Genomic DNA, 15,790 nt, shown 5'->3' with positions numbered 1-15,790 from the left:
GGGAAGGAGGGAAAAGAGGAGAGCAGTAGTGATAGGGGATTCGATAGCTAGGGGGACAGATAAGAGGTTCTGTGGAAGAGATTGAGAATCCCGGATGGTCTGTTGCCTCCCTGGTACCAGAGTCTGCGATATCTCGGATCGAGTTCTCAGTATTCTCAAGAGGGAGGGTGAGCAGCCGGATGTCGTGGTCCATGTAGGGACCAATGATGTGGGTAGGAAGAGTGAGGAGGTCCTGAAAGGTGAGTTTAGGGAGCTAGGTGCCAAGTTAAAGGACAGGACCTCCAGGATAGCAATCTCAGGATTGCTACCACTGCCACGTGCAGGTGGATTTAGAAATAGTAAGATAGTGCAGATCAACATGTGGCTGAAGGCATGGTGCAGGAGGGAGGGCTTCAGATTTATAGATAATTGGGCAGTTTTCCAGGGAAGGTGGGACCTGTTCCAACAGGACGGTTTACATCTGAACAGAGAGGAAGAGGTGAAGAACTTCTTAAATGCATTTATTTTAATGCTAGGAGCATTGTAAGAAAGGTGGATGAGCTTAAAGCATGGATTGATACCTGGAAATATGTTGTAGCTATTAGTGAAACATGGTTGTAGGAGGGGTGTGATTGGCAACTAAATATTCCTGGAATTTCCTGAGGAATGGGAAAGGTGTAGTAACACTTATAGGGATATATTATAGACCACCTAATGGGGAGCGAGAATTGGAGGAGCAAATTTGCAAGGAGATAGCAGATATTCGTAGTAAGCACAGGGTTGTGATTGTGGGAGATTTTAATTTTCCCACATAGACTGGGAAGCCCATACTGTAAAAGGGATGGATGGTTTGGAGTTTGTAAAATGTGTGCAGGATAGTTTTTGCAGCAATACATATAGGTACCGACTAGAGAAGGGGCAGTGTTGGATCTTCTGTTAGGGAATGAAATAGGTCATGTGACGGGGAGCACTTCGGGTCCAGTGATCACAATGCCATTAGTTTCAATATAATTATGGAGAAGGATAGGACTGGACCCAGGATTGAGATTTTTGATTGGAGAAAGGCTGACTTCGAGGAGACGAGAAAGGATTTAGAAGGAGTGGATTGGGACAATTTGTTTTATGGGAAGGCTGTAATAGAGAAATAGATGTCATTTAAAGCTGAAATTTTGAGGGTACAGAATCTTTATGTTCCTGTTAGGTTGAAAGGAAAGGTTAAAAGTTTGAGAGAGCCATGGTTTTCAAGGGATATTGGAAACTTGGTTAGGAAAAGGAGAGATATCTACAATAACTATAGGCAGCATGGAGTAAATGAGGTGCTCAAGGAATATAAAGAATGTAAGAAGAATCTTAAAGAAGAAGCTAAAAGAAGATATGAGGTTGCTTTGGCAAGTAAGGTGAAAATAAATCTGAAGGGTTTCTACAGTTATATTAATAGCAAAAGGATAGTGGGGAATAAAATTGGTCCCTTACAGAATCAGAGTGGACAGCTATGTGTGGAGCCAAAAGAGATGGGGGAGATTTTGAATAATTTCTTTTCTTCGGTATTCACTAAGGAGGAGGATATTGAATTGTGTAAGGCAAGGGAAACGAGTTGGGAAGTTATAGAAAATATGATGATTAAAGTGGAGGAAGTACTGGCACTTTTAAGGAATATAAAAATGGATAAATCTCTGGGTCCTGACAGGATATTCCCTAGGACCTTGAGGGAAGTTAGTGTAGAAATAGCAGGGGCTCTGACAGAAATATTTCAAATGTCATTAGAAACGGGGAGGATTGGCGTATTGCTCATGTGGTTCCATTGTTTAAAAAGGGTTCTAAGAGTAAACCTAGCAATTATAGGCCTGTCAGTTTGACGTCAGTGGTGGGTAAATTAATGGAAAGTATTGTTAGAGATGGTATATATAATTATCTGGAGAGACAGGGTCTGATTAGGAACAGTCAGCATGGATTTGTGCGTGGAAGGTCATGTTTGACAAATTTTATTGAATTTGTTGAAGAGGTTATGAGGAAAGTTGACAAGGGTAAAGCAATGGATGTTGTCTATATGGACTTCAGAAAGGCCTTTGACAAGGTTCCGCACGGAAGGTTAGTTGGAAGGTTCAATCATTAGGTATTAATATTGAAGTAGTAAAATGGATTCAACAGTGGCTGGATGGGAGATGCCAGAGAGTAGTGGTGGATAACTGTTTGTCAGGTTGGAGGCCGGTGACTAGTGGTGTGCCTCAGGGACTGGGTCCAATATTGTTTGTCATATACATTAATGATCTGGATGATGGGGTGGTAAATTGGATTAATAAGTATGCAGATGATACTAAGGTAGGTGGAGTTGTGGATAATAAAGTAGGTTTTCAAAGCTTGCGGAGAGATTTAGGCCAGTTAGAAGAGTGGGCTGAAAGATGGCAGATGGAGTTTAATGCTGTTAAGTGTGAGGTGCTACATTTTGGTAGGAATAATCAAAATAGGACATACATGGTAAATGGTAGGGCATTAAAGAATGCAGTAGAACAGAGTGATCTGGGAATAATGGTGCATAGTTCCCTGAAGGTGGAATCTCATGTGGATAGGGTGGTGAAGAAAGCTTTTGGTATGCTGGCCTTTATAAATCAGAGCATTGAGTACAGGAGTTGGGATGTAATGTTAAAATTATACAAGGCATTGGTAAGGCCGAATTTGGAGTATTGTGTACAGTTCTGGTTAGCGAATTATAGGAAAGATGTCAACAAAATAGAGTACAGAGAAGTTTTACTAGAATGTTACCTGGGTTTCAGCACCTAAGTTACAGGGAAAGGTTGAACAAGTTAGGTCTTCATTCTTTAGAGCGTCGAAGGTTGAGGGGGGACTTGATAGAGGTATTTAAAATTATGAGGCAGATGGATAGAGTTGAACTTGATAGGCTTTTTCCATTGAGAGTAGGGGAGATTCAAACAAGAGGACATGAGTTGAGAGTTAGGGGGCAAAAAGTCTAAGGGTAACACGAGGGGGAATTTCTTTACTCAGAGAGTGGTAGCTGTGTGGAACGAACTTCCAGTAGAAGTGGTAGAAGCAGGTTCACTATTATCATTTAAAGTAAAATTGGATAGGTACATGGACAGGAAAGGAATGGAGGGTTATGGGCTGAGCGCGGGCCAGTGGGACTAGGTGAGAGTAAGCGTTCGGCAAAGACTAGAAGGGCCAAGATGGCCTGTTTCCGTGCTGTAATTGTTATATGGTTATAAAAGAGGGATAAAAAGGAATATGAAGCCAATAATATTAAATAGGATAACAGAATTATGTTCGGATATATTAAGAATAAAAGAGAGGCAAGTGTATATATCAGACCACCAGAAAATGATGCAAGAGAGTTGTAATGGGGGACAAGGAAATGGTGGTCAAACTGAGTAAGTATTTTGCATCAGTATTCACTGTGGAAGACACTAGCAGAATGCAGGATGTTTGAGTGTGCCAGGGAAGCAACTGAAGTCGCTATTACTAAGGAGATGCTGAAAAGGTCTGAAAGTAGAAAAGTCACCTGGACCAGATAGCCTACACCCCAGGATTCTGAAAGAGGTAGCTAAAGAGATTTTGAAGGCATTAATGATCTTTCAAGAATCAACAAACTCTGGCATGGTTGCAGAGGACTGGAAAATTGCAAACATCACTCCACTCTTCAAGAAAAGCGAGAGGCAGATGAAAGGAAACTATAGGACAGTTACTCTGACATCAGTGGATGATAAGATATTGGAGTCGATTGTTAGGGACATGGTTTCAGGGTACTTGCAGGCACACGATAATATAGGCCATAGTCAGCATGGTTTCCTCAAGGAATAATGTTGTCAGACAAATCTGCTAGAATTCTTTGAAGAAATAAGTAGAATAGACAAAGGAGAATTAGTGAATGCTGGGTACTTGGACTTTCTGAAGGCCTTCGACAAGGTGCTACACAGGAGGCTGCTTACGTTGAAATTGTTTAAAATGTTGATGAGGTCTAACTTGGAATATCATGTGTGTGCAGTTTTGGTCACCTACCCACAGGAAAGATGTAAATAATGTTGAAAGAGTATACAGAACATTTACAAGAATGTTGCTGGGATTTGAGGACCTGAGTGAAAGGTTGAATTGGTTAGGACTTTATTCCCTAGAAGGTAGCGAATTCAGGACAGATTTCATTGAGGTGGACAAACTTATCAGGAATATAGATAGGGTAAATGCAAGTAGGCTTTTTCCACTGAGGCTGGGTGAGACTATAACTAGAGATCATGGGGTAAGGGTGAAAGATGGAATGTTTAAGGGCAAAACGAGGAAGAACTTCTTCACTCAGGTTGTTGAGAGTGTGGAACAAGCTGCCAGCTGAAGTGGTGAATGCGGGTTCAATTGCAACATTTAGGAGAAATTTGGATAGGTACATGGATAGGTGGAGTGTGGAAGGCATTTGGTCAATTAGAATAGGCACAATACTATTTCGGGACTCATTAGATGGGCCAAAGGGCCTGTTTTGCTAGTGTAGTGCTCTATGACATTATGTGCATCAAATTTAATATCTTCTATTTAAAATGCATTCAATATGATTGAGCACCATAGTGATTAATGCTGTCTTCAAAAACATGTACTTATTGCATTGTGAAAAATCTAAATATTAACTTTTCCATGAATAAATTTCTTCAAAAAAAAGTGGTTTAATGATTTCATTTATATCAGAGAATCTATACCATAAGACCATAGGACGTAAGAGTAGAATTAGGCCATTTGGCTCATTGAGTCTGCTCCGCTATTTAATCATGGCTGATCCTTTTTTCTCTCCCCTCCTCAAGCCTTCTCCCTTAACTTTTGATGCTCTGTCCAATCAGGAACCTATCAAGCTCTGCCTTAAATACACCTAATGACCTGGCCTCCAAAGCTGCCCGTGGTAATAAACGCCACAAATTCATCGCCCTCTGGCTAAAGAAATTTCTCCGCATCTTTGTTGTAAATGGACGTCCCTCTATCCTGAGGCTGTGCCCTCTTGTCCTAGACTCCCCTGCCATGGGAAACATCCTTTCCACATCTACTCTGTCTAGGCCTTTCAACATTTGAAAGATTTCAATGAGATCTCTCCCCTTCCTTTAAAATTCCAGTGAGTACAGATCCAGAGCCATCAAATGTACTAGTACGATAACCCTTTCATTCCTGGAATCATCCTTGTGAACTTCCTCTGAATCCTCTTCTTTTCTTAGATAAGGAACCCAGAACTGTTTTCAATACTCAAGGTGAGGCCTCACCAGTGCCTTATAAAGCCTCAGCATCACATCCTTGCTCTTGTATTCTAGATTTCTTGAAATGAATGCTAACCTTGCATTTGCCTTCCTCACCAGTGACTCGACCTGCAAGTTAACCTTTAGGGTATTCTGCACAAGGACTCCCAAATCCCTTGGCATCTCAGATATTTGGATTTTCTCCCCATTTAGAAAATAGTTGGCACATTTACTTCTACTACCATAATGCATGACCATGAATTTTCAAACACTGTATTTCATGTGCCACTTTCTTGCCCATTCTCCTAATCTGTCTAAGTCCTTCTGCAGCCTACTTGTTGGCTCAACACTACCTGGCCCTCCACCAATATTCATATCATCTGCAAATTTGGCAATGAAGCCATCTAATTCCATTATCTAAATCATTGATATACAGCATAAGAAGCGGCCCCTATACCGACCCGAGGAACACCACTAGTCACTGGCAGCCAACCAGAAAAGGATCCTTTTATTCCCACTCACTTCCTCTTACCAATCAGCAAATGCTCTAACCATGCCAGCAACTTTCCTGTAATACCATAGGTTCTTAACTTGATAAGCAGCCATATGTGTGGCACCTTGTTAAAAGCTTCCTGAAAATCTAAATGTACAACATCCACTGCATCCCCTTTATCTATCCTACTTGTCATCTCCTCAAAAAATTCCAACAGATTCTTCCAGGCAAGATTTTCCCTTAAGGAAACCATGCTGACTTTGTCCTATCTTTTCCTGTGTCAATTACTCCATCACTTCATCCTAAACAATTGACTCCAACATGTTTCCAACCATTGAAGTCAGGCTAACTGGTCTATAATTTCCTTTCTGCTGCCATTCTCCTTTCTTAAAGAGTGGAGTGACATTTGCAATTTTCCAGTCCTATGGCACCATGCCAGAGTCCAATGATTTTTGAAAGATATCCACAATTTTTACTGCTACTTCTTTCAGAATCCTCAGATGCAGTTCATCTGGTCTGGGTGACTTATGTACTCTTGGGTCTTTCAGCTTTTTAAACACTTTCTCCCTTGTAATAGTAACTGCACTCACTTTTTTTCCCCTCGCATTCTTCAACATTTGGCACACTGCTAGTGTCTTCCACAGTGAAGACTGATGCAAAATACTCATTTAATTCATCTGCCATCTCCAGGCTCATTTTCTACTGGTCCTATATCCATTCTCATTTCTCTTTTGTTTTTTATATACTTGAAATACTATTCACTTTAATATTGTTTCTTAGCTTGCTTTCATATTTCGTATTTTCCCTCCTAATGGTTCTTTTAGTTGCTCTCTGTAGGGTTTTAAAAGCTTCCCAAACCTGTCTTCCCGTTAATTTTTGCCTTGTTGTTTGCCCTTGCTTCTGCTTTTACATTAGCTTTGACTTCCCTTGTCAGCCACAGTTGTATTATTTTGCCATTTAAGTATTTATTCATTTCTAATACATTTATCCAGCACCTTCCTCACTTTCCCCAGAAACCCACACTACTGCTGCTCTACTATCATCCCTGCAAGCATCTCCTTCCAATTTACTTTGGCCAACTCCTCTCTCATGCCACTGGCATTTCCCTTACTCCACTGAAATACTGCTATGTCAGACTTTCTCCCTATCTAATTTCAAATTGAACTCAATCATACTGTGATCATTGCCTCTTGAAGGTTCTTTTACCTTAAGCTCCCTAATCACCTCTGGTTCAGTACATAGCACCCAATCCAGTATAGCTGATCCCATAGTCTGCTCAGCGACAAAGCCATCTTGTAGGCATTCAACAAACTCACATTCTTGAGATCAATTACCAACTTGATTTTCCCAATTGACCTGCATGTTGAAACTTCCCATCACTATCATAACATTCTTCCTTTATTAGGTCTTTTCTATTTCCTATTGTCATCCGCAGTCCACATCCCAGCTACTGTTGGGAGGCCTGTTATAACTGCCATCAGGTCCTTTTACCCTTGCAGTTTCTGAACTCAACCCACAAGGATTCAACATCTTCCAATCCTATGTCATATCTTTGTACTGATGTGATGCCATTCTTTACCAGCAGAGCCACGCCACTCCCTCTACCTACCTTCCTATCCCTCTGATACAATGTGTGACCTTGGACATTCAGTTCCCAACTACAACCGTCCTTCACCCATGATTCAGCGGTGGCCACATCACACCTGACAATCCGTAATAACGCCACAAGATCATCCACCTTATTTCTTATACTCCTTGCACTGAGATATAACACTTTGAGTACCTATTTCCTACCCTTTTTGATTCTGTATCCCTAATGCACTGATACTCACCCACTGGCTGCAATTTTAATATAGACTTTCAAAACATAAAAAACGTACAGCTGCAACTGCTATAGTACATACACTTCTAATGTAAGGCAACACACAAAATATTGGAGGAATTGAACAGGTCAGGCAGCATCCATGGGAGGAGAAATAAACAGTTGATATTTCGAAGTGAGAGCCCTGATAAAGGGTCTCAGCCTAAAAACATCAACTGTTCATTCCCCTCCATACCCGACCTGCAGTGCTCCTCCAGCATTTTGTGTTGCTTTGGATTTGCAGCATTTGCAAAATCTCTTACTTTTCTCAACCAATGGTACTGTCTCACAGAGAAATACTGCAATCCTCCCCCCCACCGAGACAACAGCATTTAATCTGCACAGTCACACAAGAGTTAGGGTTTCCCAAGTGCAGCTGTGTCTTTAATTGGCTTACCCAAGGGACAAGTTTGCCAGGTATATTTCATGTTTGAGCAGGAAAAATCTGCCCTATCTGAAGGAATCCTGTTTGAAAGTAAATCACATTGGGTTCCATTTATGGTCAGAGCTTTCTCTACAAATTGTGTAGCAGAGATCTAGGTTTATTCTTGCTCTACGCTTCAATAGTTTAGATATTCTGAAGAGCTCCTCCACAGTTAAACTGTTGAAATTTGGCTATACAATTGGCCCTCCTCATCCACAGGTTCACAGTATAACAACTATTTACATAGCATTTACATTGTATTGCGTATTATAAGTAATCTAGAGATGATCTAGAGATGATACGGGAGGATGTGGATAGGTTATCGCAAATTGGGAATAAAAAAAAATGGAAGTTCTCTAAGTCGGAACAGGTACATCCGGTATTATTTAGCATCAGTTAGTCAAACGTTTGTCTTAGAATATAGTATATATTTTACCTTTCTATGTATATAAAACACTTAGGAAATGTATGTATTTCAATAATTGAACCACTGCATTGCTTAGTAATAATTGTAGCCTTCATCGGAGCAGGGCCTTCACATGCTCCATTATTCTCACTTTATCCTTTAAAATTGTTCCAATTGTTAACCGACTGTAGCCTAACACTTTTCCAAAGACCGATGGTGTTTTACCTCTTTCCGATCGCTTTATTATTTCCACTTTATTTTCTGGAACAGAAACACTGTGGACGGCAGGTCACAAGCTCCGCCAAGTCCTAAAGTCTACCACACTGAGACAGGTTAAGTAAGATCTGGAGCTCCACCAGGTCCTAAAGTTCACTGACTTGTGCATCCATGTTTTTTGGTATCCAAGGGGGGGTCCCGGAATCAATCCCCCACGGATAAGGAGGGCCGACTGTATCTACCTAACATTTTATAACTTAGCAGATGAAATTTTGTGGAAGTTTCCTTACATGGCAGGGTGTAGATCATTCTTGGATAATGATATTAAAGAAAGTCACACGAAGCAAGACCACTAACTCACCTCAGATATAAAATAAAGGGTGCCTCTATGTCTATACAAACGTGCAGATGGGCGCAACTGTATAGCTCTACTGAGGTCATTTAAAGCTTCACTTATCCGTCCCAGTGGTGACAGAATCTGGAGGGATTCAGAGCAAAAAAAAGCAAACACAATATTACCTGAGCACATGAAGTCTACTAAATGGCTCATTATTAATAACATCGAAAATTAATTAAGGAACTAATAAGTAAAACCAGCACCTACCTCTGCTCTCTGTTCAAATACCTCAGGGGCATTAGGTTCTAAGGCTATCACTTTATTTAACTCCAACAGAGCAAGTTCAGCATTTCTAATGTCCTGAAACAAAGAGATTGCTTAGAATAAAAACATCCACAAGAAAATAGTCAAATTTTTGCTTTGCTTTGTGATCTCCCTCCATTTTTCTAACAGGAAAATCAGATAATTAAAGCAAAACCCGCAGAAGCTAGCAATCCAACACGTTATTAGAACCTTGCGCTAGCAGATATTTTCCACTGTGGTTGAGTGAGACAAGAAGTAAAGGTTAAGGCGAAGCTATTTCACTCAGGATGGTGGGAGTGTGGAACTAGTTTCCAGTGGCTGTTGCAGGGTGAATTTCAACATTTAAGAGACATGACCCGTTGGGGCACTCTTTGAGAGGAAGGTAGTGCAGTCTGATGTGATGTGCTTTGCAAATTAAAGAAGAAAAACTCAGTTTATTAAAGAAGTAAGACGCACAGCAAGGCAAATATAGCTCCTCCTCGTTTAACGAAGGACACTTTTGATGGCAACATTTCTGATTGATCTGCCACCCTTGTGCCTTTCATTGTCATTCTGGAGACGTGCAGCCCTTTCATCCGCCATCTCTTCATCTCTTCTGCTGCTTTTCTTTGCCTCTGATCCTGGAGTCGTGCGGCCCTGGCCCCATCTGATTCTTGTTCTCTCCCTCTCCTTGCCGCTTCCCAGTCATCTCTTGACCATAATGTCGCTGACCTTTTTTTTTACCTTAATGCTGGATAGAAGATATGAACCAGTAACACCAAAGCCTCCAGGATGCTGATTATTCTTGATGATGTGGTTGACGCTCTCCTAAATGGACGTGATATAGTCACCGCTGTCCTTTGACAGCAGCAAAGGGTTTGATGGGTGTTTCGAAGTACGTCATTACAATTAGATTTAATTATCTCTTATTGACCTGTACCAATCCTGCACACGCTGATGGCGATAGCAGAATGTAACCGCTCGAAATAGAGCTGCCCTGCCTTTTTGCTCCACTGGGTGTCGCTGCTGTGAGCATCGTGAGGCGCTGCTGAGGCTGGCCAGGCGCATGCATCGTGGTGTCGCGTCGCGGTTCCCATTAAAGCCAGAATCAGCTCGGGTTGTGGAAAGTGGGGCCTGTTGATTGACGAGTGAGCAATTTTACATGAATATATAACCTGAACTTTGCATGCATTCTGTAAGTTAGCGCATTTTAAGTTGATTTAGTCAAAAAAAAGTGCCACTGTAATGCACAGTTTGGGCTAATTGGAGGTCACAAACAGAGCATCAGAGTTTTAGTAGTATATAGATTAGGATAGGTATACAGATGGGAGGGCTCTGGTCCAGGTGTAGGTCAATGGGACGAGACAAAATAACGGTTCAGCAAGACAACATGGACCGAAGGGCCCACTTCTTAGCTGTAGTGTGCTATAATTAAGCACTTTGACAGTTTTAGGAAGAGAATCAATGCTAACATATGTATCAAGTTAAGCACTGAACAGGAGTTCGTTTCATGCAGCTTACCCTGTATTTGATTTTCCCTGCATTTCAATGGGAACGTTGGTGAAAGTATATTAGTTTACAATGACTAGTCACTTGAAATATTAAACATGAACAAAATATACCAGAAGAAATTAATGCTCACAGTGACTTTAAAGAATAATCACAAAACTTGCTAGAAGGACATTTTTGGCTTTATTGAAGCAGAAGGACGACTGACCTGTAAGCCTTTCTTTCCATATGCTATTCCTCTTCCATAGATGGCACTCACAAGTTCTGGGTTTCCCTACTCTCATGCACAGACAAAAACAGAGTAAAGACAAGGAGGAGAAATGCAGCATGTTCAGTTAAATGCAAATAATAAAAGAGTCGTTACACTTGTTCCAACTATGCTGCTGAAGATTAGAACCATAGAACATTATGGCACAGAAACAGCCCCTTCGGCCCTTCTTGGTTATGCTGAAGCATTTTTCTGCCTAGTCCCACTGATCTGCACCTGACCCATATCCCTCCATACACCTCTCATCCATGTACCTGCCCAACTTTTTCTTAAATGTTAAAAGTGAGCCCGCATTTACCACTTCATCTGGCAGCTCATTCCACACTCCCACCACTCTGTGTGAAGAAGCCCTGATGTTCCCTTTAAACTTTTCTCCCTTCACCCTTAACCCATGTCCTCTGGTTTTTTTCTCCCATAGCCTCAGTGGAAAAAGCCTGCTTGCATTTACTCGATCTATATCCATCATAATTTTATATACCTCTATCAAGCCTCCCCTCATTCTTCTACACTCCAGGGAATAAAGTCCTAACCTATTCAACCTTTCTCTGTAACTCAGTTTCTCAAGTCCCAGCAACATCCTTGTAAACCTTCTCTGCATTCTTTCAACCTTATTAATATCCTTCCTGTAATTAGGTGCCCAAAACTGCACACAGTACTCCAATTTTGGCCTCACCAATGCCTTATACATTCCAACTCTGAAACTCAATACTTTGATTTATAAAGGCCAATGTACCAAAAGCTCTCTTTGCGACCCTATCTACCTGTGACGCCACTTTTAGGGAATTATGTATCTGTATTCCCAGATCCCTCTGTTCTCCTGCACTCCTCAGTGTCCTACCATTTACCTTGTATGTTCTACCTTGGTTTGTCCTTCCAAAGTGCAATACCTCACACTTGGCTGCATTAAACTCCATCAGCTATGTTTCAGCCTATTTTCCCAGCTGATCCAAATCCCTCTGCAAGCTTTGAAAACTTTCCTCACTGTCTACTACAGCTCGGATCTTTGTATCATCAGCAAATTTGCTGATCCAATTTAGATTATCATCCAGAGCATTGATACAGACGACAAAAAACAATGGACCTAGCACTGATCCCTGTGGCACACCACTCAGAGAAGCAATCCTCCACTACCACTCTCCGGCTTCTCTGCCAGGGCCCCTGCAATTTCAACACTAGTCTCCTTCAAGGTCCAAGGGAATACCCTGTCAGGTCCTGGGGATTTAACTACTCTGATTTGCCTCAAGACAGCAAGCACCTCCTCCTCTTCAATCTGTATAGGTTCCATGACCTCACTACCTGTTTGCTTTATTTCCATAGACTCCATGCCAGTTTCCTTAGTAAATACAGATGCAAAAACCCATTTAAGACTCCCTTATTTCTTTTGATTCCATACACAGCCGACCAGTCTGATCTTCAAGAGGACCAATTTTATCCCTTACTATCCTTTTGCTCTTAATGTACCTGTATAAACTCTTAGGATTATCCTTCACCTTTTCTAACTAAGCAACCTCATGCCTTCTTTTAGCCCTTCTGATTTCTTTCTTAAGCATTTTTTTGCACTTTTTATACTCCTCAAGCACCTTATTTGCTCCCTGTTGCCTATACACGTTATACATCTCTCTCTTTTTCTTTATCACAGTTCCAATATCCCTCGAGAAACAAGGTTCCTTATTCTTATTCACTTTGCCTTTAATCCTGACAGGAACATACAAACTCTGCACTCTCAAAATTTCTCCTTTGAAGGCCTTCCACTTACCAATCACATCCTTGCCTGAGAACAACGTGTCCCAATCCACGCTTTTTAGATCCTTTCTCATTTCTTTAAATTTGGCCTTTTTCCAGCTTAGAACCTCAACCCGAGGACCAGATCTATCTTTAGCCATGATCAAATTGAAACCATTGGTGTTATGATCACTGGAACCAGTGTTCCCCTACACACAAATCCATCACCTATCCTAACTCGTTTCCTAATAGGAAATCTAATATTGCATCCTCTCTAGTTGGTACCTCTATATATTGATTTAGAAAACTTTCCTGAACACATTTTACAAACTCTAACCCATCTAGACCTTTAACAATATGGAAGTCCCAATCAATATGTGGAAAATTAAAATCCCCTACTATCACAACTTTATGTTTCTTGCAGTTGTCTGCTATCTCTCTGCAGATTTGCTCCTCCAATTCTCGCAGACTATTGGGTGGTCTATAATACAACCCCATTAATGTGGTCATACCTTTCCTGTTTCTCAGTTCCATCCATATGGCCTTGGTAGACAAGCTCTCTAATCTGTCCTGCCTGAGTACTGCTGTAATATTTTCCTTGACTAGCAATGCCACCCTCCCACGCTCTGCCTCTATCACGTCTGAAACATCTAAACCCTGGAACATTATGCTGCCAGTCCTGCCCCTCCTGTAGCCAAATTTCATTAATGGCTACAATGTCATAATTCCATGTGTCAGTCCATGTCCTCAGCTTGTCTGCCTTCCCCACATTACTCCTCGCATAGAAATAGACACACCTCAGAAGATTATCACTACCACACACAAACCTATTTCTGATTTTGCATGAACTTCTAATATCATTTATTTTCACCCCTGCTCTACTATCTGATCTGTCACTCTGGTTCCCATCCCCCTGCAAATCTAGTTTAACCCCCCCCCCCCCCCCCACCCCATAGCACTAACAAACCTCCCTGTAAGGATATTGGTCCCCCTGTAGTTCAGGTGTAACCTCTCTTATACAGGTCCCACCTGCCTCAGAAGAGGTCCCAATGATCCTGAAATCTGAAACCCTACCCCCTACACCAGTTCCTCAGCCATGTGTTCATCCTCCAGAGCATTCTACTCTTACCCTCACTGGCATGTGGCACAGATAGCAATCCTGAGATTACCACCCTTGAGGTCCTGCTTTTTAACTTCTCACCAAGCTTTCTATACTCACTCTTGAGGACCTCCTCACTCTTTCTTCCTACGTCATTGGTACCGATATGTACCATGATATCTGGCTGCTCACCCTCCCATTTCAGAATGCTGTGCACACATCAGAGACATCCCTGACCCTGGCACCAGGGAGGCAACAAACCATCCGTGAGTCTCTGTCACGACCACAGAACTTCCTGTCTGTACCTCTAACTATCAAGTCCCCTATCACTACTGCTCTCCTCTTCTTCCCCCCCTGCACTGCAGAACCAGACTCAGTGCCAGAGATCCGGCTGCTGCAACTTGTCCCAGGTAAGTCATCTCCCCAAATTGGTATACTTGTTGTTGAGGGGTATAGGGGTATGGCCACAGGGGAGCCCTGCTCTGCCTGCCCTTTCCCCTTCAGTCACCTGATGGTAACCCAATTACCTGTGTGCTGCTCCTTTGGCATAACTACCTCCCTGTAACTACTATCTATAATCTCCTCATTCTCCTGAATGATCCGGAGGTCATCCAGCTCCTGCTCCAGTTCCCTAACGCAGTTTGTTAGGAGCTGTAGCCGGATGCATTTCCTGCAGGTGACGTTGTCAGGTCTCCCTGACTTCCCACATCCTGCAAGAGGAGCATTCCAACATCCTGCCTGGCATTCTCTCTACTCTAAGCAAACAAAACTTATCAGAACCTACCCTCACCTCTGCCTGTTCATGCCGAAGCCTATTGAGCCAAAGCTTATTGAGCCAAAGCTGTCCCACTCTGCACCCTCTCACTCCGCTGCCTACTGGATATGGTGGTCGCCTTTTTAAATCTTGGCCACTTATGTCACGTGCCTGTGCAGTCTAGCCTCTTTTCCCCCAGCAGTGTAAAAAAAGGCTTCTTTCTGAGATTCCTTACTTCTTCACTCTCAGCACTTGCTCCGATTTAAAAGATTGGAGCAAGAGTCTGAGAGTGTTGACTTTATGATATGACATAACTGCACAGCATAACACAGAACATTTAGGAAAATAAATCCACATTTAACAATCAAATATCTACAATAACTGAGGTCACTTAATGTCAAACGTAAATAATTTGATTTCCAAACAACTTCAAGCATTCATTTGCCAAATGTGGAAAGATGCCCAATCTTCACTCTAGCAAGGCACAAATACCAGTCTTACAAAGCAAAATACTTACATGTAATTCTGGCTTTCATATATTTATTTTTAATGTACATGTAAATAACTCCCAAAAACAGAATTAGTGCAACTTTATTGTAATTTTAATAAAATATACATACCTGTAACAGGGCTGAGAAATGTTTTATTGCTTCATCATACAAGGTATTTCCAATCAAGGCATAGCCAAATGCTGGGAAAATATTGTGTATAAACACAAGGCAATTACTTACTAAGATCTATTTTTGTTTAACAGACATCATGAAACAAGCTGAGTAGGATGGATTAAAATATTCAAGTTTAAACATAAATACCCTGGGCAATATTGCATGACTTATATGAATGGAAAGCCAGAAAAGTTCAGTGACTATTTTATTTCAGTATCAGGTTTCCCCCACAATCCAAAGGTAGACCGTTCCTATGAAACCATTTGTAAAACGAAATGTCGTAAAGCGAAGAAGCAATTACCATTAATTTATATGGGAAAAATTTTTGAGCATTCCTACACCCAAAAAATAACCTGCCAAATCATACCAAATAACACATAAAACCTAAAATAACACTTACATATAGTAAAAGCAGGAATGATATGATAAATATACACCCTATATAAAGTAGAAATATTGTACGTACGGTGTAGTTTCATTTATCAAAATCAGGAATCAGCGAGCCAAAATCGATTTGGAGAAAAAAAAATATCAGCACGTACACGCATACGTACTCACGTGTGTA

At 41.4% G+C, this 15,790-nt stretch overlaps 1 protein-coding gene across 3 annotated transcripts in view; it reads right to left on the bottom strand.

The window, feature by feature from the left end:
• ttc13 (tetratricopeptide repeat domain 13) overlaps positions 1-15,790 on the bottom strand; it is a 106,433-nt gene that overhangs the window by 61,176 nt on the left and 29,467 nt on the right. For all 3 annotated transcript variants that reach the window (XR_009515193.1, XM_059986496.1, XM_059986497.1), the window contains exons 4-7: positions 15,181-15,251; positions 10,926-10,991; positions 9,194-9,286; positions 8,951-9,067 (exon numbers count right to left, since the gene is read on the bottom strand). Coding sequence is in view for 2 of the 3 variants with exons in the window: in XM_059986496.1 (XP_059842479.1) it covers positions 8,951-9,067; positions 9,194-9,286; positions 10,926-10,991; positions 15,181-15,251 (347 nt within the window). In the remaining variant the exon portion in view is untranslated. The remainder of the gene's footprint in view (positions 1-8,950; positions 9,068-9,193; positions 9,287-10,925; positions 10,992-15,180; positions 15,252-15,790) is intronic.

The sequence above is a fragment of the Hypanus sabinus genome, chromosome 12 (genome assembly GCF_030144855.1).
Source record: "Hypanus sabinus isolate sHypSab1 chromosome 12, sHypSab1.hap1, whole genome shotgun sequence".
NCBI classification, from domain to species: Eukaryota; Metazoa; Chordata; class Chondrichthyes; order Myliobatiformes; family Dasyatidae; genus Hypanus; species Hypanus sabinus.
This window is presented reverse-complemented; position numbering and strand designations above follow the sequence as displayed.